The sequence below is a fragment of the Condylura cristata genome, unplaced genomic scaffold (genome assembly GCF_000260355.1).
Source record: "Condylura cristata isolate star-nosed mole 26May11 unplaced genomic scaffold, ConCri1.0 scaffold00008, whole genome shotgun sequence".
Taxonomy (NCBI): Eukaryota; Metazoa; Chordata; class Mammalia; order Eulipotyphla; family Talpidae; genus Condylura; species Condylura cristata.
The window spans coordinates 13,871,321-13,893,253 of NW_004567109.1; the positions used below are offsets into that span (position 1 = coordinate 13,871,321).

Here is a 21,933-nt window from a genome sequence, read left to right on the forward strand (position 1 = left end):
TTGCAGCACACCCTTCCTCTTAGACTCTTCCTCTTAGACTGAGCAGAAGATCAGTGAGTTTTGAGTAATGTGCTAGTAAGATTTTGTTGAAGGACCAGATGCTTCCATATGGCCCTGCTTCCCATCCCCCCCACCTCTTATCACTCAGCTGGAGACCCAATCACCCAATGAAGCTTGTGTCAGAGCCCAGGCTTTGCCAGGATAAGGAGCTGGCTGGAGGCCCAGGCAGCTCAGAGAAGGAGGGGAGGACACAAACAGGGTCATTCCTCTGCCCCCTCCCAACCCCCAGCTTATCAATTCCCCACAGGTCCCAGGCAGAGACTGGGTGCTCAGAGGAGGGAGATCACACCTTCAGTTACTAGGAGCAGGGTGACCTTGGGCTGTGGCTCTAGCTCTGTGAGTGAGTCTTCAGAACAATTTGGTGTGAGGATTCAGTGAGATCAGATGAGAGAGGCTAACATGAGCTGCCTCCTATGAGTCTTCCCTCCCAAGGAGTGGGCCAGGTAGCAAATGCTCCCTGCGGTCTGGAGAGGTAGGACTTCACAGGAGGGGTTGGGTGGGGGGAGGCAGGGCCCTGGAGTTCAGGCAGAACAGTACCCCACTCTCACCCTACACCAGGCACCCACAGGGCCACATTCTCATGCACCCACACACGCGCACAAGTCACCTTAAGAAGTAGCAAGGCAGCCCCCTTTAGCCTGATCCCAGGGGCAACCTGTTTACATGACACAGAGACAGAGTCTCATCTTCCAGGTAAGTTCACCTACACAGGTAACCGCCACTCTTCCCCCTTGACACAAATAACACAGATGAGTGACACACAAGCTTCAGATCACAAACTCACTCCCAGAAGTACTCTCCGTGCACAAACCCAGGAACCCCGAGCCCTCCCCGGCCACCCCTCACAGCCACTCGGTCACAGACCCACACTTATCAGGCCCGGGCAGGCGCAGGCGCTGCTGAGTCACGCACAGGCAGCTCAGCGGGGCGAGCGGCAGCCACGTGCCCGCCCCGATGGGGGCGGGGCCAGCGGCGCTGGTTAGACTGGGCGATCCGGGCGCCTCGGGGATCCTCCTCGCCCCGCCCCTTCGAGAGAGGAGGAGAGTGGAATTGGGAGGAGAGAGAAAACCCATGTTTGCAGAGGCGAAATCAAGGCGTTCACAGCCTAATCTCTCCTGGGTGCATGAATGCATGTGGGAACAATTAAGAAATAATTCTAGATGTATTACTGGTATTTGCACAGGTACTTTCAAATACTATTATTTAATTTTCGCAACAACTCTGTCAACCGGGGACAATTATTTATCCTGTTTTACCCAGAGGGAAAGTGATTTGTCTAAAGGTACAAAGCTGGTAAAAAAAAAAAAAAAGTAAGGCAGGGCCCAGACTTAACTATCTGGAAATCCCAAGCTTTCAACCACTGGGCAGTATACCTAGTGGGCAGGGGAATAAATGGCTAAGAGAAAGGTGTCTCAACATATTGGGGAGCCTGGGTGTCCATGTCAGGTTTGGTAGGGCCCACGGGGGGTCGGGGGCATGAGAGGATCACAAGTATCCAGATTCTGGTTGAAGGAACTAAAGCTTCTTTGGTACCGTGGCACCTGCCCAACCTATATTAGGGTGCACTCTGCTCCCCTGAGATGAAGGGAGCTCAGACAAGCCCCCCTCTGCTAGACTGAGTTTCTTGAAGGCAGAAATCAGTGCCCTGAAACCTAAAACAAGATTTAACTAAGAGGAGGTTTCAATACATTACATATCTGTGCAACCTTGTGATAATATCAATACCAATAATCATAATAAATGCTAGCATAAATAAAAGCTAGTCTCAGATGCTTGCTCTGAGACTGGCACTGTTCTTAGAATTTACACGGATTATTTTACATATTTTTTCACAACAACCCTAAGGGAAATACTCTTATTAGCCCATTTTGCAGAGATTGCTCACTCAAAGTAGGGCCCAACTAGTAAGTGGTGGTGGCCAGGATTCAGACCCTCGCAGTCTGATTCCCAAGCCCATCTAATAGGAAATCCACTGAACTCAGAAAGCCAGGGTCCCCCAAATGGCCCCAAAAGGGCCTGCCAGCTTGAAATATTCTCCAGTCCTATGTTCTGTAGTTCTTCAACACGCAGGAATCTACAAGAGGCATCAAGTTTGTGTTAAAGTTAGAGGGCAAATTTGGTGTTACTATTAGGAAGAACTTTTGAAATCTTAGGACTATTTTAAATTTATTTTAATGAATTAATTTTAAAGATTTTTTATTTGTGCATACAAGAACTGGAGTACAGGCCAGGGGTACGGGGCATGAGAGGATTCGCCAGAGACAGAGTCAGGAGAAGAACAGGCAGATGGACTGAAACACATTGCTGAGGGGAGCAGCAGGCTGGACAGGAGAGGTCTGCTGCATGAAAGGCTCTTTTAAGGGAAGAAGTCCCGGAGGTAGTGAGCTTACTGTTCTTGGAGGTATGTGAGCACATATCTGAAATGAGATAGATCACTGGACCTATCAGTGACCCTGGAAGCCCTTCGCTTGTTGATGGGGTGGGTCATCAGGAGGGGGAGTCCCTGAAGAATCATGATGGAGATGAGAGGAACCAGAAACCACATTTACTGAATGCTACCTAATGTGTGCCAGTCTTGTGCTTGGTAAATCCGTAATTCTTAGGAAAACATTAGGTTTATAGTGAAGGAAACTCATTCCGAGAAGTGACTTGTTCAAGGTCACACAGGAGGAAGCGGTGAATAAGTGCTCCAGGTGAGTCTCGCCAGGGTCACTTCTCTTAGTTTCTCCTCCTCCTCCCCATTCCCCCCACTAATTTCCTTTTCACTTCCTTTCCTGCCCTTAGGGGCAATACCACGTGGCAAATTGCATCATACTTTTGCCATTTGATGTCAGAGACCACACCAGCCAATCTAGGAGCTTCCTGCCCAGCGCTCGCCTGACCCCTCCGCCAACAGCGTGCAGCCCAGAGCTTGGCGCCCCGTCAGGCCGCACCTGCAGCCCCCGCCCCTTCCCGCACTCCTCCGCTCGGGCCTCGCCACCGCCCCGTCAATTGGCAGTTGCCTGCACCAATCAAAAGGCCTCCCGGGTAGGGGGCGGAGCCTCAAGCTGGAGTTGCCCTGTCAGTGCAGGTGGAGGCCCCCGGCGGGGCAAAGTGGCAGGAACCTCTTAAAGGGCGAGAGCTGCAGAGAGCGAGGACGCGGCCGGGCCGGCTTCCCGCCCCGTCCAGCTCAGGTGAGCCTGGGCCGCCTGGGGGTCGGTCGCGGGTTCCCGGGAAGAACGGGGTGAGGGACTGACAGATGGGCTCACTCCCCAGGGCTGGGGCTGTTCTGGGAGGGGCGAGACGAGGGTCTAAATGTCCAGGGAGGGGCCCTAAAGGGTCTCATGCTCCAAGATTCTAACTAGGGGTCCAGAGAAACCAGGCTTCTCAAAGTTTGGGGTCCGGGGAGGGGCATGGCGCCAGGGGAGACGGTCCTGGAACTCGCGTCCTGAGCTGGAAGCTTGCCGCTGGGGTCCCAGCCAGTCCCGGGCCTGTCTAGGGCAGGGGTCCCGGCTTTGGTTTCCGCGGACGGCTCTCTGCGGAGTGGTGCAGCCGCGCGCCCCCACCTCCCCGCAACCCCGCCCTGTCCGGCTCCAGTGCGGCCGCCGCAACGCGGGGACAGCCTGCCGGCTGGCTGGCGGCGCGCAGCGGGAGGGGGCACCCAGGCCTGGAGCCCCGCGCCCCGCTCGGGGCCTTACGTAACTGACTTTGAGTTTCCGGACTAAGGGACCCGCGAGCTGGCGCCAGCTCCGTTCGCCAGGGTGACCCTCCAGTCGCCGCCCCGTCCCCACACATTCCCTTCCAGGATTGGTCTAGGGGACTTCCCTCTGTCGGCTCGGGTTCCTGCTTGCCCTCATCCATCGATTCCCCGATCTCTCACTGCTCCTCTCTGTGCGTCCCAGTCGCCCCCTTTTTGTCCTACCTTTCCCCCAGAGTTTACTGACCCTCACCTACACTTTCTGGCAGATCCCACTGTTTTAGGGTGGGACCGGACTTCACGCCTCCAGCAGTGGAGGTGGGGACGTGTCCAGACAGACCCTTGCTTAAGCTTGCCCTGCGGGGAGTGGGGGAGGGATGACTATCCTCGCAGGCTTGGGGAGGTTGTTTCTGGGCCTTCTGCTTCCCTGGGAGGGAGTGGCTGAATGTGACCCCCTGGACTAGGGTCCATGTTGGCCCCTTCTCTGCTTTGGAACCATTTTCTCCCTAAGGAGGAGACTTGGGCAGAGCCTGGCTGGGGTTGACACTTAGGGCATCTGGGAGAGCCGGTGGGAACTGCCTGGTGTCAGGTCCTCAAATACCAAAGGGGAGAGGGCGAAACAGACACTTCAGAAATAATCCCTGTACCCTGTTGCTGTTTGGTGCTTGTAAACAAGATGTTACCACAGGTAACAGGTGAAACTGTTAATTCTGACTAGGAATGGAGGAGGGCAGACTCTGCAGAGGAAGGTGGAATGCTTGGAAAGAGGGGATCCAGCTCCAATAGAGGGAGGGAAGGTGGGAAGCCAGACATCCAGTGCCCTGTAGACTTCCCATGCAGCAGAAGCAGATTTGAATCCTGGCCCTGTTACTTCCTTGCTGTGTGACCTTGCATGAGTTACTTCACCTCTCTGAGCCCCAGGTTCCGCCTTAGTCGATTATCTAGCCCTTACAGGTATTAGCAGAATCAATCAAGGTGATGAGTGCACAGTGATCAGAGAGTAGGCCAGTGGCATGTTTTAAGAAGGGAATGGAGTGGGGAAGCCCAGAGGTTTTCTCTGTATATACAGGAGAGCAAGGCTGGGCCTGGCAGATTTCCGTAATGAGGGAACAGGTGGAGTGCTTGGGTGTGTGGGCAATACTCAGTGAGGTGAGGAGGACCCACACCCAACTGTCTCCTAATGGGCTCATCCCTGTATTTCCTAAACTAGGCTGGCCTGGCTTTGTAAGTCCCAGGTGCCAACAGAAGCTTCTAGGGTTCCCAGGCTGCCCCACCCACCCCCACCCCTCACCCTGGCCACTGAGGGTAGGGCCCCAGGCAGGGCAGGGCAGGCACCCCCTCTGCAGAGTGGACCCTGGCCAGTAGCCTGGCTGTGCTGGGAAGAATATCCCAGGCTGGCTGGGAAGATGCTGATGCTGTATATAGCCTCTGGTGGCGGGGAGCTCTGCTGGCTGAGGTTGGGCCCAGCTGAAGGGCCCTGGGTTGCAGGGGGAGACAGAGGTTAGGATAGGAGAGAATAAGGGAGATGTAAGGAGAGACGCATGGAGTGGGGAGTCTGAGCAGAGCTGCTGTGGAACTGAGAGGAACCTCAAGCTGTTGTTCCCAAACCTTTACTGAACACCTGCTGTGTGCCCTGTACAGGCTTGTCAGCCACACTGCTAGCAAAGGGCTTGCTGTAGAGGTGACAGTGGCCTGAGATTTGTTGGGGTTTGCAGAGTACATCTTTCCGATAGTCACCTCCCACTCCCCCCTCCTGCCCCCCCCCACAGGAGGGGGGGAGGCACTCAGAATTTCCCTAGGGTCTAAGATTCTGATGTTTATTACAAGGGACAGGACTCTTATTGTATGTGGGCTGGTCACTGGGTGTTTTTCTCTCTGGGTGTTTTTCTTTCTGTGAATTGAGAGATGAAACTGGAGTCGCTAAGGGCCTTCTAGTACCCACTATTATAACTGTTAGGATCTGATTTGGGGCTTAGTCCACCCTCCCTCACCTCCTAAAAGAATGGGTCAAGGACAAGGTCAAGGATGATGGTCCCCCAAGTCCTGTTCTTGACATTAATTCTCATATCAGGAGAGCTGTGGCTTCTTGAGCACTTAATGTGCTCAGGTGGAGATCCCTGTGCTAAGCCTTTAACATGTAGTGTTACTATGTAATGCAACTTTGCAACCTCAGGAAGGAATATACATTATCTCTATTTCACAGAAGTTCTCCAGGTCAGCTGACTTGACCAAAGTCATATAGCTAAGAAGTGGCTGAGATTAAAACTTAGGTCTTTTTGACGCCAAAGTGCAGGAGTCTCCACCCTGCAGGTACAGAAGCACACACATTGTCTAGCCCTTTCCCATGGAACTTGCCTGACCTCTGCTGGGTGAGCTCAGAACTTTGAGATATTCAGGTTGAGGAACTAGAAACAGGCTGTGCAGGTGGCCGCTGGGTCCAGTTGGGGGGAAAAGAACAAAAGGAGCATTTTGGGTCAGCCTCACCTAAGGCAGCATTGCGTAGTTGGCCAACTTTGGGTCTCAGTTTTCCCACCTTTAAAACGTGGACTTTAGTAGTTGACCACACTGGCTGCGGTCAGCAATGGAGTAAAGGGTTAGAGGAAGAGTTAGGAGAACAGTGGTTGAGCCTGGCAAAGACAAGTTTGGCTCAGGAACAGCATCGACTTTGGATTGGTCATCCCACAACTATTTTGATGAAGGGACTGAGTCTGGGGAGCTTCCGAGACTTATTTGGGGCTATACAGCGATTATTGTGGAGTCTGGGGGTGGCATAGGGTGGCGGGAGAAGCCAGGAAGGACCTGGAGAACAGAATCCAGGCTCTCCTCCTAACGAGGCTTGGAGAGGTGAAGTAACGTGCCTGAGAACAGAGAGCGGTCCCTCCACCTCACTGTCCTCATCTGCAAAGTAGGGACAGTAAGGACCCCACCTTTGTCCACTCCCTGGATTACTATAAAAGTCAGGAGACAGGGCTTTTGGAGAATCAGGTGAGCGTGCGCTTGGTGGCTTTTCAGTGCAAAGTGCAATCTAGATGTGTTTGTGGGGAGAAGGCACCCCTGACAGCCCTTTTGCTCAGATGCTTTGCCCTGGGCACACTGCAGAGCAACTCAAGATACGTATGTTTACTGAGTAGTTGCCTTGGCTTGGCACTGGGTTCAGGGTTCACAGTCATTCTATTGTCTCCTTTAATCTCTGCCTTTCACTAGTTGGTGGCCTCACCCACGTGAAGTGCCTCTGGAACCCATGGTGACAGCTTCCTGTAAGAGTGGTGGCTATCGATCATGGACCATTTACTTTGTCAAGCATCATTCAAACCCTTTTACATATATTAACTCATTTAATTCTCACTCCCTGGTGGTGGGCATGAATAATATCCCCATTTTATAGACGAATAGACGAATAACAGACACAGAGAAGCTAAGAATGGGCCTAACATCACAAAGCTAGTCAGCAGTCGAGCCAGGGTGTGACCCCAAGTTGTGAAGTCGCCTCCTGGAAGCCCTTAGGCAGCTGCGACTTATTGTTTCTGACTGCCTCTTTACAGCACTACAGGCAAAGTGAGGGCGGGCACAGGTCTATCTTCTTCATATCCCTGACACTTGGCACACAGGAGTGCTCAGTTAATTTTTGCCCACAGATTCCACTGCCCTCAGGGGGCAGGGCCCTGGGAGGCCTGATGGGCAGGGTGACTATCCATTTGCTGACTAAGAGGATATTTGCCCCACACTCCCCAGAAGCAGAGGCAAGACAGGGTTTCCCTGTGGCCCAGGCCCAGGGGACCCAGAGATGTTCATGGCTGTCCTTATGTCTCACTGCTGTTCCTTTGCTTCCATGGTTTTCCACCGCGGCGATGACTTGGCTTCTCGCTGATGGGCTACGTGACCCGATGCATCCTCTGGTGAGTACGCTGGTTTGGCTAAGTGACTACCACCATGGGGGAGGGGATGGGGGTGGTCTGGGGCTCCCTTCTAATGCATGTGCTGCGGCTCTCAGGCCGCTGGAAAGGGGTGGGCAGGGCTGGGGTGGAAGAAGCGAGGGAGGGCGCTGGTTAAACTAGGACATGACTACCATCAGCTGACGTCTCTCCAGACATGCACACACTGGGTGCTGGTTGTGGGTCCTGGTGTGCAAAGCACTTGGTGCCCCCCTTTGTGTGGGATAAAATCCTTATTCTACTACTTGCAGCAGGAGGCTCTTTGCATGTTATTTTTGCATTTCTAAAATGGAAATATTAACAGCTTCTTGACACCAACATGTTTGTTCTTTCATTCATGTAAGCCCCACAGAGGAAGGGAGTGTTGTTCACTGCTCACTGCTGTATCCCCAGCACCTAGGGTACAGTGGCACCCAGTGGTGTGAACTCATCGGCATCACCGTGCACCCACCAGTGTGCTTTGTATTGGATTACATGGCTGACAGATATGAAATGCTCAATACTGCAGGGGCTCAGTGACATGAGGCCCCTCTTGGCTCACTTGTGAGTTTAACAGAGCCAGGGCTCCATAAAGTGAGCTCTGGGTCCGCGAAAAGCAGTGTGGGGCCAAATACTGAGTGGGCAGCCATCAGCAGAGAGGGGACTAGGCAAGTGGGCCCTGGGCCTCTGCTTGGGCCTGGGAGGGAGTAGTGGCAGAGCCTGTAGGTTTCTTTGGGGGAGGCTGAAGATGCAAGGAGAGGAGGGACACTGTCCTGTGTCTGTCACTTCCGTAGCTGTGTGACCTCGGGTGAGTCATTAGTTCTCTGAGTCTTGGACTTGCATATCATTACACTTCCCCAGCGTGGGTGTGGGAAGGAGCTGACGAAAATGCCCTGCTTGGTGGTTGTTGGTTTCCACACAGGGCAGGGCTCGCTCTGAGGAGGGGTTAAGTAAAGTGTACCTCCTTTTTCTTTCTCTGACTTATCAATTCCCACCCAGTTGGGCCAAGAATCCCAAAGTCCAGCCTTCCCAGTCACGACTCTGAGACAGGGGCTGGCTCTACCAAGCGTGGAAGCGGCTGAGGTACTCCAGGATGGCCAGGCCACGCTTCTGCTGTTTGACGGCTCAGTAACTCACCTGCTCTGGGCCTTGGTTACTCCACCTGTAAAATAGGATTAAAATAGGAGCAATAAAGGATACTTCCCTTTAATTATTTAAGGTGCAAAGGGGTGGAGTAGGCATTATCACCACCTTTACTATTTGGTGCCAGCTGAGGAAGCTCCACGGAGGGCCTTGGAGAATTACACCCCACCTTGGCCTAGGGATCCTGAGATTCTCTAGGAATCATATGTCTTATTGTCACTTATTGGATGTTTTTAATATGTTGGGCCAGTGATTATGTGCTGCTTTAGCCCTTCCAGTTATGTCATCTAGTTCTCCCAGTAATCCCCAGAGGTAAATATGACCGCCGGTTTATGGATAAAGGAATTTGATGTAATCAAGTGCGTTACCAAGAGAGTCACCTAGTTATTTTGGGGGTGGGGCAGGGGCACAGGTCTGCTCACCCCTAGCAAGGCCCAAGGGGGACTCTGTTACCTAGCCCGAGAAGGCAGAGACTGGCTGAGTCATCATTGTCCAAGGTCTAGCAAGGACCTGGTGGGAGTTTCTGGACTGTTTGCTGAATGAATAAATGCACACACGCACACACACACTCCGGCCCTTCCAGGCCTGGCGTTTCAAGGAGAAGGTGAGCTAGAAAACAGAAGGCAGGCAGCGCAGTAGGTGAGAGCCAGGTAGACTTGTCTTTGAATCCTGTAGCTATTGCTTACTAATCGTATGACCTTGGGCAGGATATTTAACCTCTTGGAGCCTTAGTTTTCTTATCTGTAAAAGAAGCACCTACCTACCTTCCAGAGTTCTTATGAGGATTAAATAAGGCCGATGAGGCACATGATCAGGACTCGATGATAGTAACCATTATTTTTGGTATTATGGTATAATTATGAGCATTATTTTGGGATTACAAAGATATCCCTCTTGGGACAATGGAGCCCAAATCTGGGAGGGGACAGGTGGTTAGCTACCCAGTCTGACAGGTTTTGAAAGGCACCTCTAGGGAGAGGGGTAGAAGAAGGCTTCTGGAAAGTAAGAACATACCTGCGTGCACTGCAAGCCTGAGCAGGGCAAGGACACAGGGGTGAACCTGTGTGGTCTCTGTGGGCCTCCCCAACCCCTCGAGCATAGAGTCTAGTTGGGGAGGACACAGAAGCCACCACACCCACCCGATTGATGCTGACACGTGCAGCCGTAAGAACTCCGGCAGATACCAGAGAAAGGGCTCTCCTCATGGAGGGAAGTGCATGTGGTGGTCCAGAGCTGTGACTTCACTAGGGGAATGTGGCTGTGGAGACAGACTCAGGGGAGTTGGGGGACTTAACTAGAGGCAGTGAGGAGTCGCTGGATATGAAACAGGGGAGCACCATGGTCTGACTTGTTTTTTGGGAAGGTCCCTTGGTGTGGAAGACCAATGAGTGTAGGGGCGGGGCTAGGCAACACTCCTGGGCAGATACGGGGCCTGGGACTGAGCTGAGATGGGAGCAGAGGGTGGAGCTGCGGTCTGGAGGCAGAGTGGGGGGGGTGGTTATGGGCACGGCAGAGGGGGAGGTCAGAGTGAGATCTTGGTGGGGATAGGGTTGGCCCAGGTCTCTGGGGGAGGAACCAGAGTTGGTTGTGGGACAAAAACTACTTGTCTGCTACCCCCCACTCCCCGCCTTCCCCAGGCGGCAGCTACTTGTGAGCTGGACATTGAGGCAAGATGTCTGGCCCCAATCACCACCACTTTAGGGTTCCTCTTTGAGGTGGGGGCCAGGCAAGGATTATGTGGGACAGAAGAGCCCTGGGTTCCAGACCTACCAGAAGTCTCTGGTACTCCCTGTCTCTTGCCCTCCTTTTCTTCTCCTTGAGAATGAAGATAAGAAAACTTGTTTTTCTTGCTGAAAGATTCCATGATAAAATATAGTCACAGACAACAAACATTTATCAAACACTGACTGGGTACTAGCTTCTGGGGGTATAAAGATGATTCAGATGGGCTTCCTGCCCCTCAGGGAGCGTGAAGCACAGCTCAGCTGGCTAACTCTCCACATCAGGGAGAAGAGATGGCTAAGTGGGGATCTGGCCCATGAAAAGGAACTGTTATGTGGGAGTGGAAGGAACAACATTCTGTCACAGGGAACAGCACGTGTGAAGACCTGAACCTCCATAACTAGCCAGTGTGTGTTAAGGGCTGCAATCTGGAGCCAGCACGGAGTGGCAGTGGGAGACGAGGCTGGACAACAGACAAGCAGGACCCCAACCCTGCAGGGCCGTGGGGCTGGTTACTTGCTACCTTCTCCTTCCCGCACCCTCTGTAGCCATCAGTTTTCCTCCCTGAGACAGCCAAGGGCTCTTTCCACCTTGCCCCCAACCTGGTCAACCCCAGTGACTGCCTCTCTCAGGATTCAACAGCCTGGGTTTCCTGCCAGCTCTCCCACTTATAAGCCGCGTGACCTTCAGTCCCTTACTCCGTCCTCTCCCAGTTTCCACCTCAGTAAATTGGGAACAAGAGGCTTGCCTCATAGGGAAGGGCTTCAACATGGTAACTCTACCAAGAGGCCTTGCCAGCTGCCTCCATGCACCCACTAAGAAGGAGCTCCAGGGCCCTCCCTGGTGGCGCAGCGGGTTAAAGCACAGCACTAAGAAGCTAAAGCCACTTCCTCATGAGTTCTATCCCTGCCCCGGAGGTGACCCACCTGGCGCGGCAGACCTCTCCTGACCCTCCCACTGCTCCCCTCAGCAGTGCACTTCATCAATCTGCCTGTTCTGCTCCCCACTCTGTCTCTGGTGAATTCTCTCACCGCCCTGCACCTCTGGCTGTACCCCAGTTCTGTATGCATAAATAAATCTTAAAAAAAAAGAAAAGGAGCTCCACAATGAAATCCGCATTATGTGAACTCCTTGGTCTTCTCTGTCCCGCCCACTGCTTCCCTGCCTCTCCTGGCAACCCTGTCTGGCCAGCAAAGGAAGGAAAAGATTAAGAAACATGTGCAAATCTCCAGGGGGGGTCCTGATCCACAGCCCAGCTTGCTCCCCTCTTGCCCCTTGCCCCCCTTGGCCTCCGGCCCAAGGACACTCAGTTTTAAGGCCCAGGCTCCTCCCAAATCTTCACCCAACAGGCCTCTGCCTGGCTGGAGGCCAAAGCCAGCAGCAGCCTTGAAACAGAGTAAATATTTTGAAACCCTATATCTTTATTTTTTCCCCTACAAGTCAATAATAAAAGGCCCCCTTTTCTGGGTGACTAGGAGAAAAGTGTGATGCTCTTGAGTCTCTAGGGACCCAAGAGTCTGGCCAGAATTGGAGCTCTGAGCTTCCTGGATTTCAAAGCACAGGCTGGTACAGATCTGGGGGCCTCCAGTTAGATCAGGAGCTGACAGCACAAAGGCACACAGCATGAACCCAGATCTCAGGACCCTCTATGCACACTACCCCAAGTGGAGTGATGCAGTGACCTGGGCGGACACTTCTCTGAGCCTCAGTTTCCTCTGCTGTAGAATGGGGCCAATTTTACTGTGAGGATTGGCAACCATGCAGATAAAACACTTGTCCACAGTGGTAATAGTTACTGTTATGGCTGCTGCTGCTGCTGCCTGAGAGCCTTCTTCTGCACCACCTCTTCCTAGGCTAGACACCTGGCTTGTCTGATCTTACTGAAAAAATGACATCCAATACAGTCAGCATCTTTTTACCTCCCACTACCCACTCCTGCTTCCTGCTTGGCTGGAGTGTTCTAGCCTCACCCTTGGCCTGACTTTAGCCGCTGCCCATCTCTGCCCCCCTGGCACAAAGCCTGCATGATCTTTTTTCCAGGAGCCACAAGAAGACAGAATGTCGCTTCTGTGGCCTCCTCTGACAAATGCCTCCAAGTATTTTGGAAAAGCACAGAGCAGGAAGGTTCTAGTGTTATCCTGGACAGACATGGATGTGAGGTCCCTGGAACTGTCCTGAAGGAGCTAGGACAATAAAAGAATTCTGCAGTGAGCCCTCCCTGGTGGTGCAACGGGTTAAAGTGCAGCACTATGAAGCTATTGTAGCCACTGCAGCACGAGTTCAATCTCCAGCCAGGGAGCTGACCTACATGGTGCAGCAGACTTCTCTGACCCGTCTACTGCTCCCCTCAGCAGTGTACTTTGCCAGTTTGCCTCTTCTGCTCCCACTCTGTCTCTGGTGAATCCTGTCACGCCCTCCACCTCTGGCCTGTACCACAGTTCTGTATGCATAAATACATAAATCTTAAAAAAAAAAAAAAAAAAGGTTCTGCGGAGGCCAGGAAACAGGCCTGGGAGAAAAAGCTGCATGGTAGAGCAGAAGGACCCAGACCAGGGACCGAGGGCTATGTTGGTGCCCACCTCTTCACTGTGAGGGCCTGGGTGAGTCACCTGCCCACTCTCAGCCTCTGTTTTCTGATTTATAAAAGGAAAGGGATGATTGTTGTCAGGGATGATTGTCTACTAAAATTATAGGATTAAAGGAAGGGATTTGGGAAAGGATTTGAAGGTAAACCGATCTCAGTTTAAACCCAGCTTTACCACTTACCAGCTTTGGGACCTCTAGCAAGTTGTTTTACAAGTAGTTTTCTTACTTAAAAATGGGAGAAAATGTTAATACCTCTCATAAGATTATGTGAGGGCTAAAGTAGATAATTCAGGTATAGCCCTTAGTCCATCCCTGGCACACTGGGATGGTTGTTGTTGTTTTTCTATTAGTAGAGACTAGAAGAAGAAATCAGATGAGACCAGAAAGAAAATAATGCATTGTGAAGGCAGAGAGAAAAGTATAGGGTTCAGTCATCCACCCAGCAAATACTTAGGATTTGAGTAGACAGGACTCAAGGAAACAGGGAAGCTCCAGAAAACAGAAGTGAAACATAACTGCCCATTCTAGCTGTGTAGTATGGGAGCAGTTACTCTTCTTCTTTAGGTCTCATACCCTCACCTGTAAAATGGCGAGAAAGACCCTGATCTCCAGAGTTGTCATAAGGCCCAAGACAGTTCAGGCACACGGTGGGAGAACAGTCTCTGTGCAGCTCTTCCCCTCCCAGCATTGTTAGTGATGGGGTTTATGCTCTCAAGCAAGCCCCTGAATACACCCACTCATGTTTCTACCGCAGGGCCTTCAATGTGCTTCTCACACATGAGAAGACAGCTGTTGGCATGGCATACTTTGCCCCTTTTCTGACTTGTTTTCTTACCTCCTTAATTTTTTGGTTTAAATGTCACCTTTTCAGTAAGCCCCTTCCCGGCTATCCTATTTAAAATTGTAACTTAAAAAAAAATTATTTATTTATGCATACAGAAGTGGGGTACAAGTCAGAGGTGCAGGGGCGGTGAGAGGATTCACCAGAGACAGAGTGGGGAGCAGAATAGGCAGATCGACGAAGTACACTGCTGAGGGGAGCAGTGGGCGGGCCAGGAGAGGGCTGCCACGCCATGTGGGTCCCCTCTGTGGTGGGGATCGAACTCGCACTGAAGCAGCTGTGGCCAGCTTACAGCACTGCTTCCTAACCCACTGGGCCCATAACATTTTTTTACCATGGCAACACCAGCACCCCTCAGCCTTCTCAGCTTATCTTCCTCCATAGCACTTATCACTCTTCAGTGTGCTGTATTTTATTGCATATTTGCTTGTTTTTGTTGTCCTCCCCTCACCTCAGAATGTAAGGTCAGTGAATTTTGTCTTATTCGGCATTATATTCCTTGTACTGAGAACTGTGTGACACACAGTAGGTGCTCAGTAAATATTTGTGGTGTGAATTAAATGACTAAATGAAGCCTCTTCTCTCTGGGTCTGTGCTGAACACACAGTAGATTCTCAATAAATGTTTGTATGAAAGGCCATCAGTCCTCTCCATTTGCCAAATAATACTTTGACTGGGTCAACCCTGAAGCTCTTTTGTCTCTGAAACTATCAGGCATCAGTTTCAGTTGGAGTGCCCAAATCTTTTGTTCCTGAACCTGAGCTATGCAGAATTTCTAGTTGGGGCTGTTTGGTTGTTGGGCCCACAATGGTGATTATGTCATTATTGGTAATTAGCACTTAGGCCTAAAGGATGGAGCTTTTTGTTTTTCAGCAGAAATTATAGCAAAGAGCTGTGCTAGCCAGTGGGGCCCAGGCCTCCAGCAGCTTCCTCTGGAACTCCCCCTTCTCTAGCTTAGGGAGACCAAGCTGGAGATGCCCAAAGTGAGGGTACCTGGGTAACCAGCTCACTGCTCCTTCCCCCCAGGCAGTATCCTACCAAGTTTCTCCCCTCTGCCCTTGGCTTTCCTTTCCTGGCCTGGTATAGAGGCAGCTTCCCACATGCCTGGGTCTAAGATGCAGGAACCCGGCTTCCCCATTCTGCAGAGTTGCTGGGTCACTAGGCATGTCTGGACCTCAGCCTTTTCATTTGTCAAACAGATGAAGATGCCTGCTTGAACTCCCTGGGGCAGAGAGGCAGGGTAGTGGAGCAGGCAAGCGCTAGGGTTCTGGAGGTCAGATTGCCCACCTATGCCCCTCCCAGCTGTGTGACATGGGCACACAGCTTCACCTCTTTCACTTCATTTCCCACATTTATGAGGTAGCTCCCCCCCCACATTGGGTGGTGTGAGAACTAAACAAGAGAGTGCAAGTAAAGCACTAGGCACAGCGTGCTTCACTGGCGGGCTTAGGATGCCCATCATGGAAACGCAGGCAGCCTGTATGCTGTAGGAAGAGGTCTACTAATGAAGTCAAGCTGATGTGGACTTGAATCCTAACTGGCCTTTCCTAGCTGGGTCCTGGGTAAGATTTTGTATTCCCTGGAGACTCTATGCCACCTGTAGACTGGGAATTATGGCCATAACTGCTTCAAGGGTTGTTGCGACGGTCTGGTGGCTGCACAGAGTCATGGCACAGGTTGGCACACATTCTGCCCACTTGTAGACTAGGGAGAGCAGGTGCTTGCTTGAACTCACACAGCATCTGGTGATGGAGCTTGACTGGAAGCCAGGTTTTCCTGCCTTAAAAGCCCACCTTCATTTTATATCTTGCCATTGTCATGTATGGGATGATGACGATGGTTATCCTAAGTGCTACGGCTTATTCATTCTGTGACCCTAACCCTACCACCCTTACCTAGTGGCGCTTACTAATGTTTTTAGGATGAAGAAAGGGGAGACAGCTTGTCCTTGCTTCCAGGGAGGCTTTTACTTTGGGGCTAAGGTTTTTGTGGATTTTTCCCCCCCTGCGTGGTTAACAGTAGAATAAAAATGAAAATAAAATAAACAAAAAATAATTATACTCAGTGCAGATGTGGGCTTTGTAATCTGAAGAACCCTTTGGTACACTGGCATTATTTGATCCATCTTGCCGCTCTTGAAGAGAGGAAATGGGAGCCCAGAGAGGGTGTTATGGACTGAATGTCTGTGCCCTCCCCAATTTCATATAATGAAGCCTTAACCCCTGGAGTGATGGTATTTGGAGATGGGGCCTTTGGGAGAGATTTGGGGATAGATGAGATCTGAGGGAGGGGTCTTCATGACAGGATCAGTGTCCTCATAAGAGAGATGCCAGAGAGCCCCTTCTCTCTGCCAGTTGAGGACAGTGAGACGGCAGCTATCTGCAAGCCAGGAAGAGTCCTCGCCACTACCGGCCTGGGACTTGCACCTGGGCTCAGACTGCTAGTGGGACTTGTGTGAGAAAGTCAATTTCTGTTGTTTAAGCCACCAAATCTATGGCGTTTTGTTATTGCAGCCCGAACTAAGAAGAGGATAAGTGACTTGTCAGAATTGATGACGGAGCTAAGGCTGGAACCTATTTATATTCAATTTACAGCTGGACCAGCATCTTAGGAACTGTGCTGGTCCAGCCGTTTTGTGGGGTTTGGGGAAAGTCAAATCTGGCCATATCTAGGTGTCCAGTATCCCCAACCCTCCTACCCCTCTCTCCCACTTCCCTAAGACTCCTCTTCTGCCCTCTTTCATGTGAGGGGTAGGCCAAACTGACTTTACCATTTTTAGAAGGGGCTCAACTAGCTGGTGACACTGAACTTGTGCCTAGAGGGCTCCCTGTGTTAGGAGAAAAAATTAGTGGGCTAAGCCTGAGTGAGCTGGAGGCTTTGCTGGGTTTAGGTCATTAGGCTCACACCAGCTGGCCAGCGAGGGGGGTGGGGATGTCTGGGGAGGCCAGGTCCTTGGGTCTCTCCTTGAATGTCCCAAGGCTATTCAGAAGCAGTCCTGACAGCCTTTTCCTGGGGTTTGGATGGATGTGGGTGTTACTCATTCATATCATTTCCAAGTTCACAGCTTTCCTGGAGTGATATGAAAGTAGTGTAGAGCAAAGGACAGCGACACTGGACAGACCTAGTTTAAGCTGTGTGAAATGCAGTAAATCACTGTAGTTACACTTCAACTGTAACTGAAGGTGATACTTTGCAATAATCCATATAAAGTATTTAGCAAGTAACCAGCACTGGATAAATACCTTATAAATGTAGTTGTCATTATTTTTAATAATAAATTATCAGTCAAGTCCCTTGCAGGTCAGACGAGGCATCCTAGGTTTTAAAAGTGTAGAATTTAGATTGGCGTCTAGCCTTGGAAAAGAAATGTAGCGGGGCTTAGAACCAAGCGCTGAGCAGAATCTTGTAATAGGTGTTAGAAGACTTGTGTTCAGATTTGGGTTCTGTACTGTGCAAAGTTGTTTCCAGTTTCTGGACCCATTTCTCAAAGTGTTGCAAAGTCAGCAGCATGGGCTTGATAATCTCAAAGGGCCTGTCCAGTTCTAACATTTTGTAAATCCACAGGCCTAATGACATGCCTTATCCTCTAGATCACCAGCCCTACTGAGATTCAACTTCTTTTCTTTCTTGGAGGGTCTCCACAGCACAAAGGACCTATCTTGCTAACTCCAATGCATGTATTTTAATCACGTTTAGTTTTTTGCTTTTACTGTGCAAGAAAACTCTAATGCAAATTTTTAAAAATTTAAAAATTTTTTACATCATTCTTCACTTTGTGCATTTTTTCATCCCAGTTGTAATCCCCATGGGCTTCCCACCACGAATTCACCTGTGTCTAATGCAATTTTAAAAAAAGATTTATTTATTTATTTATGTGTTTAAGAACTGGGGTACAGGCCAGAGGTGCAGGGGTAAGAGGATTCACCAGAGACAGATTGGGGAGCAGAACAGGCAGATTGACTGACATATGCTGCTGAGGGGAGCAGTGGGTGGGGCAGGAGAGGTCTGCTGTGCCCTGTGGGTCACCTGCCTGGCCAGGGATCAAATTCATGCTGCAGTGGCTGCTGTCCCTATGACTTAACCCTCTAATGCAATTTTTGTAAGCAAAATGGATTGTATCAAAGAGGTCAAAACATACTCTTTGTTTTGAAATATGAAAGACAAGGTATTGTATGCATGTACTGCATCTTCTGACTTTTGCCTTTATTTCAAAGATGAACAGGCAGCCAGGCTTCTGTGCTATAATTTAAAAAAAAATCCTGGAGTCAGTGCATCCTAAGAAAATAATCTGAGTACGGTCAGATAAACAGATGTTTATCAAGTATCAAGAGAAAAATGGGAAATAACCCAATGTCCACCATTTAGGTTTAGCTAAATTATGGCATGTCCACTTGAGAGCACTGTTTAAAACAGGAAGTGAATGTCACAATACACGGTTGTGAAGACAGTCATTTCCAAAACAATATAATCTAAGTTTTAAAAAAGTCTTAGGCTGAATCGTATGCAACTGCTGATGTTTGGCCACTTTTAGCCCTTAAAATGAGCAATTTTGTATGGCTTGATTTAATAGATATAAACAAAAAAATAGTATGTGTAAGAAAAGGTACTAGAAAGGAAATCTCCCACCAAAATATTGACTGTGGTTCTTTCTGGTTAATGACTTAGGGTGATTTTTTTCTGATTTACCTGTATTTCCTATGAACAATTCAAGTACTGCTATTAAAAATACTCCTAGCAAGGCACACTACTTTATAAACAGTAATTTCCCCATCCTGTTATAGTGTGTTTAAAAGGTCTAAAATGACTGCAGTTTTATGACCATGGGCAGGATGGGGAGCTATACTCATATACTTTTGGTATCAGAGCTGGTTTTTCTTCGCCAGTGACTTTCAAAACACTTAGCCAGAGGGCCCTGCTTTTAAAGCGCCCTTTATCTTTTGCCACCCTGTGATACCCCAACCCCCCACAGACACGTTTTCTGTCACTGGGGTTTCAGGCCAGCTGAGTCCCTAATCCACCCATGTCCCAGATTTGAGAATGGCTCAGACTCCAACTGTTCCTCCACTCCCCTGCTTTATTCCAGTGTCATCTCTCTCAGGTCATCAGAGGCCCCATCTACACGCCTGGCCTTCCCCACTGGTCACCACTTAATTTCACCATCTAATTTCACCCTCTTCTGTACAGCTGGTGTTTGCTTCTGCTTGAGCTCAGTTTGTAATAGGGGAGGATTAGGACCCTTTCATGCTCTTTTTGTTCTTTTTTTCCTTAGTCCCCTTGACTGCTCCAGGGGTTGACAGGCAGCTAGTGGGGCCTGTATTCCCCAGGAAGGAATGGGTGGGGTGCAGTGGCGGGACAGTGGTGGGCTCAGCTGGCAGGCGGACTAGAGTTGGCCCCTAGAGACCCCATGGCAGGATTTGAAGCATGGCACAGCCACCACCCAGATGTGAGCTGGGAGCAGGCAGGATAGTCGCTTAGCTTCTGCCTAGGAAACCTGCCTCAGAGTGGCATGTGGGTCCTTTTACTCTTGGTACCCGGTGGCAGGCTCTGCAAAGTCACCCTCTGGAACTGGATGACTACTTTGCAGAGGCCTTGTCTCAGATGGCAGATGGGCACAGGAATAAAGGTGGTTTCTCTGCCTCTAAATTGGGCATGGTTTGTCCCCCGCTCCCAACTCTGGTGAGTCCATTGAGCTATGGTCAACGACCAGTCATTAAACCTAACAGTGATGATATGGAACCTACTTCATAACAAAAGTCCCTTACACATGGATTGTTCGCTACACTTTACAAAGTCCTTTTATCTCCACGTGAAGAATTAAAAACTAGGGCTGGAATTCAAGTGTTTCAGATTGTAAAGTCTATGCAACAGTTTTTGCTACGGTATTGCATGGCACTGAATTTAAGGGTAGTTTAAGTGTGTCTAGCTATTTTCTACTAGCCAAACACTCCTGTTATTCAGGGTGATGTTTATTAAATAGTATACATATCATGTATCCAACCAAGCCTCTTTAAAAATATGTTCCTGGCTAGTACTTCCTGGCATAGAGGATACTGGTTTTCATGGCTGGTAGTGGTGGGCTATCTGGTGTATAAGCTACAAGATTTATGCTTCGTGGTACCACAGGAGGGGTAGAGCTAGAGTCCCCTCAATCAGAAACTCAGCTGATAAGCATAAGTCAGAAGGAGGAAAATACCAGATGGTTTCACTTATACATGGAATATGGAGAAACAAAACAAAGGTCCAAACAAAACCAGACCAATAACAAACTCTAGAAATTGACTATGAGTGGAAGCTATGAGATGGGGAGGAAAAGCGAGAAAAAGTGGGAAGGATGAGCACAGGGGACTGTGGTAGAGGGCTGAGGGTGTCTGGGTGGTGGGTGTGGTGTGGTGTGGTGACATATAGCTGAGGAGGTGTGAGCCTAGGCTGCGGAATCACATACAGTGTTGTAAGCCAATGTGACCTCCAAGTGAAACACAGAAGGAAGACTGAAAATAGGGAAAAAAGCACAGCTGAAGCTAGGACCTACCGCAGGGGACCAGAATATTCAAGAAAAAGTTCTTTGCCTCTAGTACCTGGAATGATCTGGCCAAGCCACCTCAGCCTCCTTATTATAAACTGGGATGATTTTTTTACTCATTGAACAACTATTTATTGAGTGTGCACTCTTCTGGGAGATGAATAAGAGGGATCCCCTCACCTCCCAGGTTTGAGCTAATGCAAGTCTGAACAATTATTTGAGAGGGGCATAAGTAAATAAATAGTGGAAAGTAGGTAGGAGTAAGTGCTATGAAGCAAAATTAAAGCAGGGCAAGGGTGTGTGACTAGAGGCTATTGTAGATAGGTGAGTAATGTTGAACACTTATCTAGACCTTACAATGAGCCAGTGCTATTTTAAGCCTGTCATATAACTTACTTCATTCTTACAGTAATTCTAATGAGGTAGGAACTATCTTTTTGGTAGTTCTGATCATTATATGGGGTCAGAACAGGCACAGAGAGGGCCAAACAATCTAGGGAGGGCTGGAGACTGAGAATTGAACCTGGAGTCTGTTTCTAGAGGATGAGCTGAGACATGAACAGGCTGTGATTGATACCAGGTGACACTTCAGCTGGCTTCTGCTGTCAAATAGGCTTCTCCTGGCAGGTCTAACCCTCTCTGCTACGGTGTCTTGTGTCTAAACTGGGACTGTTGGAACCTGTTTTACCTTATACGGCCATCATTAGAACAAGCTTTTTCTGCTGGGTGGGGCCCCAGTTTCTTCAGAAACTAACCTGGCAGGGAGAGTGAAAGATCAAGGGGTTTCTAACATTTCTGAAAGGAAATAATGGCATTTCAGATAATTGTCAGAGCACCCCTGAATTCAGCTGAAGACTGGATGTCAGAAGCTAGGATTTTATGATTTTGAGGGTGTCAGAGTGGAATGAGGAGACCCTTAAAAGCAGAAAACAGATGAAATATTGGCTCAGACACCTACTCAACTTCCATTTCAGGCCTTACACTGCTGCCAGGACAGGTAAAGCCTCATTAGATGGCAGTGTTGGAATAGTGCCTAGTTAGTAGGTGGGGAAACTGAGGCTTAGAAAGCTGCGTACTTACCCAAGGTCACTAAGTACACTGGGGGGCAGTCAGGGGCAGTAGCCTGGCCGCATTGGGATTTCCTTGAGGCTTCCAAATCTTGGCCTCTTACCTGAGCCTCTCACGCGTGGAGAGAGCTCACCTTCGTCCAGGGCTCCGGGTTCCTCGTTCGCCACGTGGGTGCTGCAGGGGCCGGGAACACCCGGACTCAGAGTGGGTTCGACTCGCGCGTGCGCATCCGCAGCCAGCCCCTTGCCTCTTCCCCTTTTTCCTTCCCCTCCTCTCCCCAAACCCGCCTAGGGGAGGGGGCAACCGGAGGAGCCAGAACTTAGCCTCAGCCAATGGGCTGATGGGCCGCGGGCCCGGCCCCCTCCTTCCTTCCAGCACCGTCCAATAGAAATTTACTACAATGTTG

At 50.0% G+C, this 21,933-nt stretch overlaps 1 protein-coding gene across 11 annotated transcripts in view; it reads left to right on the forward strand.

The window, feature by feature from the left end:
• Positions 1-3,139: 3,139 nt before the first annotated feature.
• EPB41 (erythrocyte membrane protein band 4.1) overlaps positions 3,140-21,933 on the forward strand; it is a 139,877-nt gene continuing 121,083 nt past the window's right edge. For 4 of the 11 annotated variants that reach the window (XM_012722356.1, XM_012722355.1, XM_012722358.1 and 1 more), the window contains exon 1: positions 7,577-7,632. In XM_012722356.1, the coding sequence (XP_012577810.1) occupies positions 7,604-7,632 (29 nt within the window). In that variant the 5' untranslated portion in view covers positions 7,577-7,603. Of the gene's footprint in view, positions 3,234-7,575; positions 7,633-21,933 lie in introns of those variants that run through there. The other 7 variants (XM_012722361.1, XM_012722362.1, XM_012722359.1 and 4 more) reach the window with 5 other exon arrangements.